The following is a 17,476-nucleotide window of genomic DNA, read 5'->3' as shown; positions in this document are numbered from 1 at the left end:
ATTAGTTGTTGTAATCAGGGTTTGAACTTGAGCAGAAGTATAAGATACAATTAGCATATGAGGTTCTTTCCCAAAATGAGTAATGGCTGCTTTTATCCCCCGAAGTGCAAGTTGAGCAACTGCATTAGGATACTACTCCATGATTTTTACAGGGGAAGCATTAGGGTGGATCCACAATAAGGGTCCATTTGCCAAAAGACTGCTGTTGGTAACCGTGCAGTTTTTAATATGCACAATTCAAATGACTTTGACTTGTCAATGCGTTGTAATTGAGCATCTTGTAAGGCCTTTTCTATAGTTTGTAAAGCTTGACATGCAGCTTTCACTACAGTCATCCAATCGCCGGGGGTCATTGCCAGAGTAGCAAGCCTTTCGACTTGCACTATAGTAAAATTGGCATTGACTCCATAGTTACAGACTGACTCCGCAAGTTCTTTAATCTGTATATACTCCACCGGGGTGTGAACTTGTCCGCCATCGGCACCTTCAAAGACTGGGAACACTTGCTGCACTTTTCTCTGTTCCTCTTTTGAAATGAATGAGTCTGAATGATACCTCTGCACATAGGGCGGAGGTGCACTAGGACCCAAAGACCGCGCAGCGATTTGACATTTGTCTCTAGCTACTTTTGCTTTCTTTATGTTATTCTGTGACTGATTAGCTTGTCTTTCATCTGGCTGGTATTTTTCTCCCTCATAGCCTGCTGCTTCTTCCTCTAAGTCTGTTTCCTCAGAGGAGCTAAGTTCCTTACCCTATTCTGAGCTACTGACAGCTAGTGCCTTGAACTCATCTAATGGCGGGTAGAGGCTCCTTTCCTTATGTGCCTCTCCAGCTCGATCTTTCCTTTTCTCTCCCTTTCCATCCATTTTTCTAATCTCTCCCAGGGCATTTTGTCCCTTATATCTCTTTTTCCCCGGCTCAAGGCCCGGGGAAAGGCCTTCATTCTTTGGTGCATCTTGTTTCCTCCTAACTTTTACTCTCTCTCCTCTCTCTGTCTCTGATAGACTGTCTTGAATTTCGTTCAAAACTTTCTGCCGCGCTTCAACCATTTGCTGACAATCCTCGTCTGTTAAGCACGATCTCACCAATTTCCACAACGGCATGGTCCCTGCTTTAAGTTTGCCGTTCTGCTGTTCCCTAACTAGATCTCCTTTCAGTTTGTCCCATGAGGCGACAGTTAATGACCCTGAGCAAGCATACCATGGTGCCACACGGTCTATCTCCCTGACAAATCCCTCTATAGTCTTAGTGGCAATTTTCAGGCCACACTGCTTCAGGACCGACCGTAAGGCCATTACAACAGAGTGGGAGATTCCCATACTGGTTGCTGTCCAGGCCTGACCGCGACTGAGAACCAGTCAGCAATACTGGTCGCTGTCCAGGCCTGACTGCGACTGAGGATCAGTCAGCAGTTCCAGTGGTGGAAGCAAAACGAAACCAAAAGGGAAAGTACTATCACCGTGAAAACAATCAAAAGGGCATCTAACTCTGGAGAAATTTCAAGACTGTATGTACCTTACAGAGCTGTAGTGTCCTGCAGTTCTGGTTCCGCCCCGCGAACGAGGGATTTCCCTTGCACAGGTGTGATGGTATTAAGTTCTCGATTCCTCAGCGCCACTTATCCCGAGCTACGGTTCTCACTGGCAAGAACACACTCAGGACAACCGGAATCTTCTGCAGCAAAAAGCTTTATTGCTTCTTCAAGAGGGAAGACCCCAACCTCGGAAAATGGGGTCACTTATATAGCCCTCAGCCATGGCATTTCAGCACCTGATGTGGCGTGTCAGCTCCTGATTCGTTGCTCGCCCATCACCCCACTACTAAGTCCCGAGATGGGCAGTGACTAAGCGTGAGTTCAATCTTGCACTTGCACACAAGGCTTGTTTACTAGTTAGGCACAGCGGAGGCCAGCGCCATCTTATAATGGCGATTGCTCGCGGCTCGCGATTTTCGCAGCATGGCTCTCCACATGTTCTCTTAGGATCGGTATAACATCTGTCCAGGATCTTCTGGCTTTCATAGTCTCTGGTGAGAATTCTAGTGTAATTCTAAAAGGTCTGCCTTTATATGTTACTTGACCTTTTTCTCTTACTGTTTTTAATATTCTATCATTATTTAGTGCATTTGTTGTTCTGATTATTATGTGTCAGGAGGAATGTCTTTTCTGGTCCAGTCTACTTGGAGTTCTGTAGGGTTCTTGTATGTTCATGGGCATCTCTTTCTTTAGGTTTGGGAAGTTTTCTTCTACAATTTTGTTGAAGATATTTGCTGGCCCTTTTCTCTGAAAAGCTTCATTCTCATCTATACCTGTTATACTTAGGTTTGGTCTTCTCATTGTGTCCTGGATTTCCTGTATGTTTTGAGTTAGGATCTTTTTTGATTTTGCATTTTCTTTGATTGTTGTTTCCATGCTCTCTATGGAATCTTCTGCATCTGAGATTCTCTCTTCCATCTCTTGTATTCTGTTGCTGATGCTCGTATCTATGGTTCCCCATTTCTTTCCTAGGATGTCTATCTCCAGAGTTGTCTTCCTTTGGTTTTCTTTATTGTTTGTACTTCCATTTTTAGATCTTTGATAGCTTTGTTCAATTCCATCACCTGTTTGTTTATGTTTTCCTGTAATTCTTTAAGGGATTTTTGTGCTTCCTCTTTAAGGACTTCTACCTGTTTAGCAGTTTTTTTTTTCCCCTGTATTTCTGTAAGTGGGTTATTAATGTCCTTCTTAAAATCCTCTACCAGCATTATGAGATATGATTTTAAATCTGAATTTTGATTTTCCAGTGTGTTGGGGTATCCTGGACTCGCTTTGGTGGGAGTGCTGGGTTCTGGTGTTGCTGCGTGGTCTTGGTTTCTGTTAGTAAGATTGTTATGTTTGCCTTTCGCCATCTGGTAATCTCTGGTGTTAGTTGTTATAGCTGTGTCTGCCTGGATCTTGTTCCTCCTGTGATTCTGTTAGTCTCTATCAGCACTCCTGGGAGTTCAACTCTCTCCTGACTCTCAGTGGTCAGAGCACTGTCTGCAGGCAAGCTCTCCTCTGGTGATGAAAGTGCACAGAGTTCTGGGTCTCAGCTCTGCCTCCTGGTTGAAGATGAAGGCCAGCAGGGACCCTGTCCAAGAAGCTATGTTGCTTCTGCAGCCCGTGAGCTCTCCTGCACAGACTGGTCTTTCAGGGACCTGGGATACAAGATGAGGCAGATGATTCTGGGAGTCCCCGAGTGAGCATTGCAGAGCTGGGAATTGATGTAAAATCAAGAGGAATATATTGTTCTAACATGTTGGGTGCACACCTGCATATCGAGAGAGAAAATGATCCACTATTTTTTTTAAGATGAATATTGCAATTTATTTTCCTGTTACTCTTTCAAAAACTCAACACAACAATTTAATAAATGTTCTATGTGGTAAAACCACTGACAAATAGGTTTGTTTTATGGAAAGGGAAGAATAGTTGTTAGTTTGTTTGACATTTTTTCCTTGAATTATGTAATATTTAAATATTTATAAGTTATAACATATAATTAAATTATGTATAGTGAAAATAAATATGTTAACTTCTAAACTTAGGGTACATTGGAGTACAAATATGACTACATTAGTGACTGGAAAAAAATGGAAGCACTAAGAAAGAATGCTATTCAAATGTTCACTTGTCAAATGATGTATTTCTACTACTGAGCGTAAAGTAAAACTCTATGTAATGGTTTTATGTACTGTGAAATATTATTATTGTTTCCTTGTTCAGAAAATCTGCTCTAAAGCTAGCAGAAAAGAAACGCCAACCTGTTATGCCACACAACATATCTGCATATCTTAGAGAAGCTCGTGGTGGCCCTTCTATTGATGAAGAAGAAATAACTGAAGAAAAGTTCCAGGAGTTCTTAAATATCTTAAAGAAGCTGTGAGTATTCTTAATGGACCAATTTATTTCACTGAACACTATTGTAAATAGTTGGTGTTAGTTGGTTGCTTGAAAATGTCTGTGCATTATTTATTCATGACTTATCATGAGTGTTGGGACCAGAAGAGGAATGCCTGGAGACTATTCTATGACAACAATCTTCATGAACTCAATATTCATGGCAAGCTCTGGATATCTACCATTTTTAGTTTCACATTGCAAGAAATATATGTAGTTTGTACTGATGTTAAGTTATTCTTATGATTTCATTAGGTTTTGAATATTTGATGGCTTTGCACAGAACTTAAATTATCTTTTCCATCAGAGAGCCTTTAAATACACTTACCTGTTATTACCTGTCATTTCCTTGAGCATTTTTTCTTGTATCTGGGACACCACTGCTTAGTGATAGAAAGAAAAGAAAAGGAGAGGGGAGGAACATAACAACAGAGAAAAAAAATGAGATTATAATACAGGTACATCATCTAACATTTCTCCTTCCTTCCTGTACATTTTCCCACATAACTTTCCTCACTCTCTTTTAAATTCATGGCTCCCTTTTAATTAATTGTCATTACATAACTATATGTTTTATATATACATCCAGTTCTCATGGAAGCTCTTTGAGGTAGATGTGTTGAGTTATTAGAACAATATGTGTGCTAAACTCAGTCTCTGTGCTTCTATAAAATGTGCCTTTATTCCTTGCTCACTTAATACTAATACATTAATATTATTGTTGTTGTTTATTAAATTATTATATACTTAGTGACTTAAATAATGTGCAGTTTGATATCTTTTGTGTGTGTGTGTGTGTGTGTGCGCGTGTGTGTGTGTATGTGTGTGTCCATGTGTTTCATTTTATTATCTTTAGGCAAAGTGTATCTGCTCTGCTTAATCTGTCAAACTTCCAACTTAGGTATGTAATGAGCTGTTCATTTCTGGAACAATACATCCTCTTCCATGGTCATACTGTTGGCAGAATTATAAATTCCTTAAAGTTAAAGAATGAATATCTTCACTTTCTTGCTAGTTCTCAGTAGGAACATGCATCTTAGACATGCCAAATAGTCTCACAATAAAAAACTGTATGGCCGGACCCCATAACTGTTGCTGTATTCTAAGAATTAAGTATAGCCCCTGATTCTACATATAAACTCAAAACCATGTGGGTAGGTAGTTCTCTTAAGGGTGTTAGCCATATTTAAAAACATGAATACTTATATGTTAATCACATTTGCAATGGAGATGCATGTTTTAAGTGCAAAACACAAATGTGATTCAGCTAAATTCTACTTCTTGATGAATAAGTTGTCAGGTCTGTAGTCTTTTGTTTATTCCCAACTAAATGAACCATGATCATGTAAGTTGGTATGCTGCTTTATTCAGCAGATAATAAGTTAGCAGAATTTTAAAAGTAACTACCTTACACTCTCTAAAATCCTGTGTTATACTGTTTGAATTTTGCTAAATAGAAGTTAATTTTGAGTTGCTGCAGATACTTTCAAATGAAATAAAATATTCCCGAGAACATTAACAATCTATTGAATATTGATAATTCAGTGTGATATTAGTCACAGTGACTTTATCGTAACTTCTATTTCAATTCAATAATTCTGAATTTAGTATTGATGATGTATGATGGCTTTGAAACATTAAAATCATCAGCAGACATCACATCATTGAGCTGGCATGACACAGTACCTATTTGAGAACTAAAAGGTACAGAGTCAGTAAGTTGATTGTCAAATAGATGGGATGAAGGAAAGAGAGGAGAGAGGATAGAAAAGTTGTTTAGGAGACCTAATGTTAATTTTTTGTTGGTTTCTTTCTTTCTTTCTTTCTTTCTTTCTTTCTTTCTTTCTTTCTTTCTTTCTTTCTTTCTTTCTTTCTTTTTCTGAGACAGAGTTTCTCTCTATAGCTCTGGCTGTCCTGGAACTCACTTTGTAGACCAGGCTGGCCTTGAACTCAGAAATCTGCCTGCCTCTGCCTCCCGAGTGCTGGGATTAAAGGTGTTCACTACCATGCCCGGCTTAAATTTTGTTTTTTAAAGTATATTGTATTGGCTACAAATTCATGTGGTAATTCTATGTTCTAATTAAGGCACTGAACTCTACAGTAAGACCTAGAGTTGGGAATTAAACTACAGTAAACAAAAACAGGAGTGAGGAAACTAGAAAAATGCTAGGGGTGCTCATCACAGCAACGTAAGTACATCCTAAAGATGGTGAGATAGAGTTTAGAATCAATTCTCAAATGCGATTTCTGATTGATGGTTACTAGGACATTAGTTTGTTCTTTCATCTACCCATTCCTTAGACAAATCTTAAAGGGGCAGTATATTCTGATGAATACTTTTATTGAATCTATGCATAGTTGGCAAAGGGGATCACTTCAAAAGAAAATGCATTTCAGGAAGAGTAAGCATTAAAAAATAAATACAACTAGAAGCTGTGGATAATTTTGAACTTTTAAACAGTTTGGACATTATGGATATGTAGTTTCACACATTTATGAACAAATTCAACGTAAACATTGTGTTCTTCTTAGTAATTTTTCCAGCATCACAATTTCAGGAACAACCAGCATATTATATGCATTATATGCAGCATAACCACTTATATTCTTAAATATAAACAAAAAAGGGCACTGAGCATCACACTACTCAGTGGTAAGGGCTTAAGAGAAGGCTAAATCTAGCCTCAGCAGAAAGAGGTTGGTGGAAACAATCAGTGAAATTCTCTCTGATGGGCAATAGGATGGGATATTGTATGAAATAAGAAGGCCAAATGTCTCAGATAAGTGTATTCTGTTATAAGAAGCGTGGTCATGTGAGTCTACATCATGGTTTGTAGCACAATGTCAGTAAGAAGGACACATTCCTGTAAAGTACACAAGAGAGGAGGAGGGCTGGGGAGAGGGGGGAGATCTTGGAAGGACTCAGGAACCAGCTCAGAGACAATGATGGGATTTAATGCTGGTGGATTGGGAACTATCCATGTCTTTGTAGTAAAACTGTGATTGTCATGAGGAGATTCAAGATGGTACTGACTATAATACCACCACTTTCTAAAATATTATTATGAATTTCTTGTAGAAAACAATTTCTTATTTATAACCTGCTACTCTTTAAAAAGGTGACTTATATGAGTTTTTGGATGGTGCAAAGAGTGTAAGATGCAGGGAACTAAAAAACAATCTGTGAAAGCAGCTTGAGATCCTTAGAGAAAACCTGGCCCAGTTGTTATCTCTTCTACTTTCTCCAATTAAAGATGCTTCCTTCGAGGGAACGTGGCATCTGAAGATCATTAGGTTTCAAAAGAGCAGTGATGCAGAGCCACTTCTCAGGAAGGACTCAGAGGACCCACTCCCTGAAAGAAATCAGCCTATTTGCTTTTTAGAATTGGGCCATGTAAAATCCAAATGCAGCCTGGATCTCCTACTGTGTTCTCTAGTGAAGTGGCTCATAAGATAAGGAACCACAGTCTGGGACTACATTTCCGGGCTATGTGCCAATCAGAGTAGCATGCTATGAAGCTATCAATTTTGAAGAAAAGCCGCACTTGAAGGAAAGCTGCTTGGAAACAGGCTGGGAAGATTGTTTCTCATCTAGAAGAAACAATCTTCATTTGAAGCTGGATTAATAAAGAATTGTGTAGTATAATTGCTTTGTCAAAATAGATATTTCTGATAGGAACCATGATCATAGATGGTACAGGAATGTGATTATAAGAAGACAATTACTTGAGATGAGGTAACAAAGAACAGAAATGTCAATCTTGTTGACATAATGTAGATATTATGAAAGAGAATGGGTCTTGGTCTGTTTGTAGCAGTAAGGGACACAGTTTTACCTGGGAAGTATGCACTGCAGTCATCAGACAAAAGCAGGTAATGAACCAGACTGCTATGAACATTAGCTGTGTATTCTTCAGAAAAATTCTACCTCTTAATTTTCTGTTCACTAATCTATAATAGGGATAAACTCATGTTATCATTGTTGTCAAACTCAAATGAATCAAAATTGCTCTGTATGTGCTTTATGTGAATGAATTAAAAAAGTTTGCTACCATCTCAAGGTAATTCTCTTCTTACAAAAGAATATATATTTTCTTATGATATATGAAAAAAATAATAACTGTTACTTATTTATTATGTATCTGTATTAGTTTACAAAGTTGACCATAACATTTCATACTATAATTTAAAATGTTTCATATTACAGTTCAAACTTTAGTGTGATTTTGAAAATGTATTTTTATACCAATCTTCTGTAGTTTAGAATTAAACAAGGTCTTTTACTATAATATATCTACTAACATACTTTTGCTATATTAATATATTATTTCACAATATATTTTAAAATATTTTTTGAAAATTTTATTTTATTTTTACTTTTAACACCCCATATTCCACTCCTCACCCTCAGTCTGCTCTACATCCCACACCTCCTCTCCAACCCACCCATTTCCACATGCATGCTCCCACTCCCCACCCCACTGGACCTCTAAACTCCCTGGGGCCTCCAGGCTCTTGAGGGTTAGGTGCATCATCTCTGAATGAAGACAGACCCAGAAAGTCCTCTACTGTATGTGTGTTGGGGGCCTCATATCAGCTGATGTATGCTGTGTTTTTGGTGGTCTAGTGTTTGAGAGATCTCGGGGTTCCAGATTAATTGAGACTGCTGGTCCTCCTACATGATCACCTTTCTACTCAGTTTCTTTCAGCCTTCCCTAATTCAACAACAGGAGTCAGCTGCTTCTGTCCATTGGTCGGGTGCATATAGCTGTATCTGGCCCTTTCAGCTGCTTGTTGGGTCTAACCGTAGCTTTCTTGGTTTAGGGAACTCTTTTTTTTTAAAATATTTAAAGGTAGAATTCTTTTTCATAGAAATGTTTTAAAAGTATAAGTATAATAGAAACACACATTAAGCAACTGTGACATCAGATTCTTATGGCTTTATTGGAAGATTTTAATATGTAGTTTACTACAGATTTAATAACACATAAGAACAAAGAGTCTTATATACAGATGTAAGAGTTGTCTATAAACAAGCACAGACTGTTTCTTAAAAAATGTAATGTCTAACAAAATTTTAATTACCTTCTCCATATACTTACTAAATTCTCACAAATATTTTATCATCTTGTGAGCCAGGCCTGACTTCTCAAATGGTTTTAGTTTACATACATACAACTGGGTTTACAAACATAGACATGCAGTTTTACTATAAAGAGTCATGTGACATGCAAAATAATTTTTGAAAGACTTAGAAAATGAAAATAAGATCATATCAAACCTAGGAAATCATGTGTTCTGTAACTATTTCTAGTAGAGTATGGGTCTGTGTGGCCATTTTGTAGGTTAAACTCTAGATGTATCTATAGAGATGTTTCAAATACTTTGGTTGTCTTTAGTAACTTACAACTTAACCCTATTTGTCATCTGTCTCTTTTACCCACTAAATATCTGTTCTTTGGGTCTCTATGTACTCAAGGGTTACTTGTTCTATACACGTGCTCTACAAGTCTTAGTTTGACTAAGAGATGAGACAGTAGTTCCAATGTGTAGTTCCCTTATGTGTTTCCAATATCTATTTATGGTTCGTGGCTTGGCTATTATGCACAGTGCTGCAATAAATATAGACAGTGCCAGTGTCTCTATGGTATGTTATTATATCAAAAGACGTAACTTTCATGTATATGTAGGTTTTCTGTTGTGTTTTGGTATAATTGAAGATGAGCAGCCTTGATCCATGGTGATCTGATAGGGTGTATATGGGATTACTTCAATCTTATTGTGTTGGTTGAAGCTTCTTTTGGTCAATTTTGAAGAAGGTATCATTACATGTTGAGAAAAAGGTATATATTTTTTTGTTGTTGTTTTGTTTTAGCATGAAATGCTCTATAGATATCTGTTAAATACATTTGGTTCATCACACTTAGTTTCACTGTGTCTCTGGTATCTGTTTCCATGATCTGTCCATTGGTGAGAGAGGGGTGTTGAAGTCTCCCACTATTATTGTTTGAGGTTCAATGTGTGCTTCGTGTTCTAGTAACATTTCTTTTACAAATGTAGGTGCCTTGCATTTGGGGCATAGATGTTCAGAACTGAGAGTTCATCTTAGTAGATTTTTCCTTTGACCAGTATGAAGTGTCCTTCTTTATCCATTTTAATACGTTTTGGTTGAATGACACTTTTATTCGATATTACAATGGCTACTCCAGCTTGTTTCTTTGACCATTTTCTTGGAAATGTTTTTCCAGCCTTTTACTCTGTCTAGGGTCTGTCTTTGTCAATGAGGTGTGCTTCCTGTATGCCAGAAAATACTGTGTCATGTTTATGTATTCAGTCTTCTCAACTGTCTTTTTATTGGAGAACTGAGTACATTGATGTTAAGAGATATTAAGGACCAGTGAATGTAGCTTCTTTTTATTTCTCTTGTTAGAGGTAGAATTATGTTTGTGTGGCTATCTTCTTTTGGGTTTGTTATAAGAAGATTACTTTCTTGCTTTTTCTAGAGTGTAGTTTCCCTCCTTGTGTTGGAATTTTCCATCTATTATCCTTTGTAGGGCTGGATTTGTGGAAAAATACTGTGTAAATTTGGTTTTTTTTTTTTTCATGGAATATCTCGGTTTCTTCATCTATGTTAATTGAGTGTTTTGCTGGGTATAGTAGCCTGGGCCGGCATTTTTGTTCACTTATGTTCTGTATGATATCTGTCCAAAATCTTTTGGCTGTTAGAGTCTGTTGTGAAGGCTGGTGTAATTCTGATAGGTCTGCATGTATATGTTAGTTGAACTTTTTCCCTTACCACTTTTAATATTCTTTCTTTGTTCTGTGCATTTGCTGTTTTGATTATTATATGATGGGAGGAATTTCATTTCCAATCTTTCTGTAGGCTTCTTGTATATTTATTGGCATCTCTTTCTTTAGGTTAGGGAAGTTTTCTATAAATTTGTTGAAGATTTATACTGGCTCTTTAAATCTTTTCTCTCTTTTATACCTATTATTCTTCTTAGAGTTGATATTTTCATTGTGTCCTGGATTTCCTGGATGTTTTGGATTAGGACCTTTTTTAATTTTGAATTTTCTTTGACTATTATCACTGTTTTCTATGGTATCTTCTACACCTGTTATTCTCTCTTCTCTCTTTTGTATTCTGTTGGTGATGCTTGCCATCTATGACTCCCGAACTCTTTCCTAGGTTTTATATCTGTAGGGTTGTCTCCCTTTGTGATTTCTTCATTGTTTCTATTTCCATTTATAGATCCTGGATGGTTTTGTTCAATTACTTTACCTGTTTGGGTGGACTTTCCTATATTTCTTTAAGAGATTTATGTGTTTCTTCTTTAAGGGATTCTACTTGTTTGCCTGTGTTCTTCTGTATTTTTTAAAGGGAGTTATTTTATGTCCTTCTTAAAGTCCTCTACCATCATCATGAGATGCAATTTTAGATCACAAACTTGCTTTTCACGTGTGTTGGGGTATCCAGGACTTGCTGTGGTGGGATTAACTGGGTTCTGATGATGCCAAGTAGTCTTGGTTTCTGTTGCCTATGTTCTTACACTTTCCTCTCACCATCTGGTTGTCTCTGGTGTTAGCTGGTCTTGCTGTCTCTGACTGAACTTGTTACTCCTGTGAGCCTGTGATCTTAGGTATGTCAGCACTCCTTTGAGCTTAGGTGTGTCAGCATTCTTATGAGCTTAGGTGTATTAGCACACCTGGAGGACAAGTTATCATTGGGCATTATTGGGGTACAGTGAGCTATGATATAGAGTCAGCTCCTGGGTTGCAGATTGAAACTGGCAGGATTGTGTCCCAGGCTGCCCTGAGGTTCCTGAATTCTCTGGGCCTTGGGTGGGTGCCTCTTGGGCCAGGTATTGGGCTAATAGTTGTGGTCTCACCTGTGAGCTTCGGTATGTCAGCACTCTTGGGTTATCACCAGGTGGGATTTGGGGTCTGGAGAACTTTGACAAAGGGTCAGCTCCTGGGTGCAGATAGAAACCAGAAGGCCATCACATTTTTTTTAGTGTAAATTTCTCCCCTTTGAGAATATGGCTTGCTTCTCACCGGGGGCTGTGTGTAACTCTTCTTCAGTATATGCCATACTACTGTGTCTCATTAGCCTTCAGATTGTGTACTTTAGCCCTCTGATGTCTTGTTCAATGTTTCCTTTTTAGCTCAGTCTTATCTGAAGAGTCAATTACATTCACTGGGTTCTTCTAATATTCATCTATACCTTCAAAAATACATGTAACAGGTGATCATTATGAAATTATTTGTCTCAAGTGTTTATAAGTAAAATTTACTTCTTTAGAACTTCCACTCATAATTACTGACTTGTGATACAATTTTATTATATTTTAAATGTGTTCTGTATTTTGAGCAACTACTCTGTTTTATTAAATTTTATGTCAATTTCATATGGATTTGGGAATGATTTTATTTTATCATCTGTTTTGTTACTTGTTGAGAAAATATCTTAGTGCTTTGTAAGTGTACTCAATAGATAAATAGTAACTCTCTTATTCAGGAGCTTGGTAGATATTTATATATTCTTTAAACTTCCCTAGTGGACCTTAGAAAAGTTTCATATAGGTTTATGTTTTTAAAAGAGAATTTCCCTTTTAAAAACATTTTTTATTGGTTATTTTGTTTATTTACATTTCAAATGTTACCCCCTTCCTGGTTTGCCCTCTGAAAACCCCTATCCCACTCCCCTTCCTCCTTCTATGAGGGTGCTCCCCCACCCACCCACCCACTCATGCTTCATTGCCTTAGCATTCCCCTATTATGGGGCATCAAGCCTTCACAGGATCAAAGACCTCCTCTCCCATTGATGCCAGATAAGGCCATCCTCTGCTAGGGATGCAGATGGAGCCATGGGTCCCTCCATGGGAAGTTTTTGGTTGGTGGCTTAGTACCTGGACGTTCTGAGGTGTCTGATTGGTTGGTATTGTTGTTCCTCCTATGGGGTTACAAACCACTTCAGCTCCTTCAGTCCTTCCCCTAACTCCTCCATTGGGATCCCTATGCTCAGTCTGATGTTTGGCTGCATGCACCCTCTTCTGTATTTGCCAGGCTCTAACAGAACCTCTCTATAGACATCCATATCAGCCTCTTGTCAGCAAGCTCCTCTTGGCATCAGCAATAGCATACAAGTATGGGATGGATTCCCAAGTTGGGAAGTCTCTGGATGGCCTTTCCTTCAGTCTCTGCCCCACTCTTTGACCCTGTATTTCCTTTTGACAGGAGCAATTCTAGGTTAAATTTTGAGAAGGGTGAGTGGACCCATACCTCAATTGGGGAGGGGGCATGCCTAACCTTTGGATATGGTCTCAACAGGTTTTCTCTTTGCATTGTTGTGTATTTCAGCTAGTGTTATCCCTGTTGGGACCTGGGAGCCTCTTGTTTTCCTGGCATCTGGAACTTTCTGTTGGCTACACCCAGTTTCCCATCCTGACTCTCTTTACATCTCCCCTGTCTCCTCCCAAACCTGATCCTGCCCCCTTCTTTTTCTCTCCCCCTCCTCTTTTCCTCCCATATCCCTCCCACTCTACCCCCCCATGATTATTTTGTTCCCCTTCTAAGTAGGACTTAAACATCCACACTTTGGTTTCCCTTCTTCTTGAGTTTCATATGCTCTGTAAGTTGTATTGTGCATATTCAAGCCCTTTCCCTCATATCCACTAATCAATGTGTACATACTACGTGTGTTCATTTGTATTGGGTTACCTCACTCAGGATGATATTTTCTGGTTCCATCCATTTGCCTGTGAATTGCATGAAGTCATATGATATCACTAGTTACATATTCCTGTTGCTGTGATAAAACACCTTACAAAAGAAACTTAAAGGACAAAGGCTTTATTTCAAGTTGCAGTTTAAAGACAGATTCAATGGTATCAAGAAAGGCATGGCATCCAAATCTTTAGCAGCTCATTAAATTACATTTCCAGTCAGCAAGCAGATATTGAGAAATACATATCCTCATCTTGCTTCCACAATTTTATTCAGGCTTACATAACACCCTAGTGAGTTATGCTGCTCACATAGAGTGGTGACCTTCCCACCTCTGTTAACCTGATCAATATAACTCTCCACAGATATCTTCAGAGACTTTTCTTCAAGGTGATTCTTGACTCTGTTAAGTTTGCAACCAATATAAGCCCTCAACCTAGAATAAGACTATTTTATTATACTCTTTATGAATCTTTAATATATGTGAAAGTTATTTAACTAGGAGCCCATGTATTTGTAAATGGCTGCCTTAATGAACACACAGTATTATAATATATTTACATACATATTCTTTTAATCATTTTTAAATGATTAATGAAGTCTGGGAATAATGGTAATTTTATCATAATTTTATCATAATTTTATCATTTTTCAAATTTAAGAAATATATATATATATCCATTTTGTGGTAATTGGAGCATTAAAATAATGACAAAATGGTTTTCATGTATTTTAGCAATTTGTTTATAGAAATTTCCCATACCTTAAAATGTTGGCTTTTTAAAGAATTGTGACAGAATATCATATACCTTGCTTGAGTTTTATCATTTAAATATATGTTAAATATATCTAGTTTCTAGTGCATTATAAGACTTAAAGGGCATGTACAAGAAGTACCTAAATGCACAAAACTATGCAGAGGAAAATTTCTCTCTCTCTCTCTCTCTCTCTCTCTCTCTCTCTCTCTCTCTCACACACACACACACACACACACACACACACACACACACACACTCCCCATTTTCGATTCTGAGTTAGGCCCCAACATGATGGCTTATGTTAGTTACATCAGCTATGCTTCCTTGCTATTCACTGTCAATTGAATCCATCCAGTGTAAACAGTAGAGAATAACAGGGGTCAGAAGTCTTAAGGTCTGAGTTTTCCCCTGGCTGCTTCTTGCCATTCTGCCATGGTTGGGTGCATGTGTTTATAAAATGCCTATATTAGCTGTGTTTGTGTCACTGGGACCAAGACAACTGGCAGAAACAATTTGAGAGCAATGCCAGACTAAAGTCAAGTATTTGTATCACAACTATATTGACAACATTTCACATTCAAACTGTAGTCTCTCACCCTCTAGTTCTCTCTCTGAATATCAGTGACCTCAACTTCCCTTGTCCCTTCAGGCCAAGAATGCTCAAAACTTTTTAGTTGTTTTTTATTTACCTGGTTTCAGCTCCAGATCTATTAAACCCTTACTGTTTTCCCTTAATCCTGTGTAGTTACTTCCATATATAGTCTTTTCAATTATCCTCCCTCAGAATGTTATTCTTTTGTATGGTAGATATATATTCTTCTATATTGCTTCTATATTATACTTATATATCATCCTCAGTAGCCCAGATTGCTACACAGATCCACACTGTCTGGTTCCTCGTAGAAAACAACCAAACCCAAATCACAACCTTATTATATCATCCCATGTTCTCTAATCAGAAATCTCTTTCCTTCACCTTTGGCAGTGTTTTTCCTTTGCTTTGAAAATTTCTCTTCCTATCAGGTATCCACTGTCTTCATGAATACTTTTAGAATACTTCCACATGCAAATTTTTATTTAGACATTGTTCTCAGAAATTTCCAAAGAGCTAATTTCCATGGACACTTGTTATTAAAGTGAAATATTTCCCAAAGAGCAAGAGTCTTGCCTCTTCATCCTAGTTTTGTGTTTGCTTTGCATAAAATTCATAGTGCACACTAAACTATTGAAGACATGTTCACATTGAATTCGGCTGTATTAGTAGCAGGGAATGCATGCAGTCCTTGTCAGAATTGGAATATTGTGGTCTTTTGTTACCACAGTCTTTAGTATTTTCATTGTTTTGATATGTTTTTCATATTAAGTTGGCACTTTAACACAAGCTAGAATTCCATTGAATTTAAACTACATAGGATGTGTGGATTGTAAGAAAGGTATTAACTCTCCCAGAAGAATCAGTGCAAAAGGATGAGGACTGAAGAAGCTGTACTTATTTGAAAATCAATGCTCACTTAATTTCTTATGATGACTTCATACTGTAGAATTTGGACTTTTAACTGGATTCTATCAAGAACAGACTAGGATAGAAATAAATATTTTTTCTTAATGTAATTAAATCAACGAGGGAAACTTTCTAACCAAGGAAGATGTGGTCTAAAGAACTATTGAAAAACACAATATAATAGAATGACGGCTCCATGTGTAAAATACTTCACACATATGAAGAAGACTGAATTTGGATGGCAAGAACCAGATGAAGCTCAGTGTGGTGGGTATGAATATAATCCCAGCACTACTACAATGTCATAGAATGCAGAGACAAGAGACTCCCAGAAGCTCCCGAGTGTACAGCTAGATTGCTATATATAGGAACACATAATATAAAAGCATTTATCAAACATAGTAGAAATTGAGGACCTACACCTGGGGGTGTATGTATAGCACACAATTCACATACCTAAAATGTGTACGCACATAGACATACTCTCACATGACGATTTAAAAAAGGATACAAAATATTTATTCTGTAATGTTAATTGTGATACATAGTCAACAATAAATATCAAGTGTTTACTTTATGGAAAGAGCAATAGATAAAGACAAGTACACATATGGGAAAATCCTTGGCCTGAGGAGAGGGAGGGGAATGACCAAGGGACAGTAGATCATCAGTATATCCCATGAAATAGGGAAAAAGTGAGAAAATGTAAACCTGACAAAAATTGTATTCTAGATACACATCCACACTGATATGGGTAAATGAATATATAATAATGTTTAAAAACAATATTGTGCAGAATATTTAAATATTCATACACTCGTAGGGCACTCTGACCCACAGAGGAAAAACTATACCCATGTATACCTCACACAAGAGGTTATTGCTATTGTGATTGTGACAGATGGGCCATCCTCAGCAGTCATCCACAAGAGAATAGTGTAAATCACAGTAGAGCTACACAGCAGACTGCAGCACTGCTGGAGAGAGCATTCTGAAACAGTGTTCACCCACACAGTGATAACTGAAATACAGAGTTGAGTTGTAAAGTAAGTTGTGGCTATTAATGTATAACATCATTTTATTTATTTATTTTAAATTTAGAAGGAAATAATAGCAAATGTATTTTGTGTGGAATAAAATGTGGTTTATGAAGAAGGAATAAGAGAGAAGACACAAAAGTATTTTAACATATTCTACTTTTTTATTAGGTATTTATTTCATTTACATTTCCAATGCTATCCCAAAAGTCCCCCGCACCCTCCCACACCCACCTTTCCCCCCCCCCCATCCCACTTCTTAGCCCTGGTGTTCCCCTGTACTGAGGCATATAAGGTTTGCATGAACAATGGGCCTCTCTTTGCACTGATGGCCAACTAGGCCATCTTCTGATACATATGCAGCTGGAGACACGAGCTCAAGGGGGGTACTGGTTAGTTCATATTTTTGTTCCACGTATAGGGTTGCAGATCCCTTTAGCTCCTTGGTTACTTTCTCTAGCTCCTCCATTGGGGGCCCTGTGATCCATCCAATAGCTGACAGTGAGCATCCAATTCTGTGTTTGCCAGGCCCCGGCAT

At 37.7% G+C, this 17,476-nt stretch overlaps 1 protein-coding gene across 1 annotated transcript in view; it reads left to right on the top strand.

Moving 5' to 3' along the window:
* The window catches only part of Cnbd1 (cyclic nucleotide binding domain containing 1), a 323,182-nt gene that overhangs the window by 45,107 nt on the left and 260,599 nt on the right, over positions 1-17,476 (top strand). Inside the window, exon 4 of the mRNA XM_021159705.1 lies at positions 3,743-3,898. Within this exon, the coding sequence (XP_021015364.1) occupies positions 3,743-3,898 (156 nt within the window). The remainder of the gene's footprint in view (positions 1-3,742; positions 3,899-17,476) is intronic.

The sequence above is a fragment of the Mus caroli genome, chromosome 4, assembly GCF_900094665.2.
Source record: "Mus caroli chromosome 4, CAROLI_EIJ_v1.1, whole genome shotgun sequence".
Lineage (NCBI taxonomy): Eukaryota > Metazoa > Chordata > Mammalia > Rodentia > Muridae > Mus > Mus caroli.
This window is presented reverse-complemented; position numbering and strand designations above follow the sequence as displayed.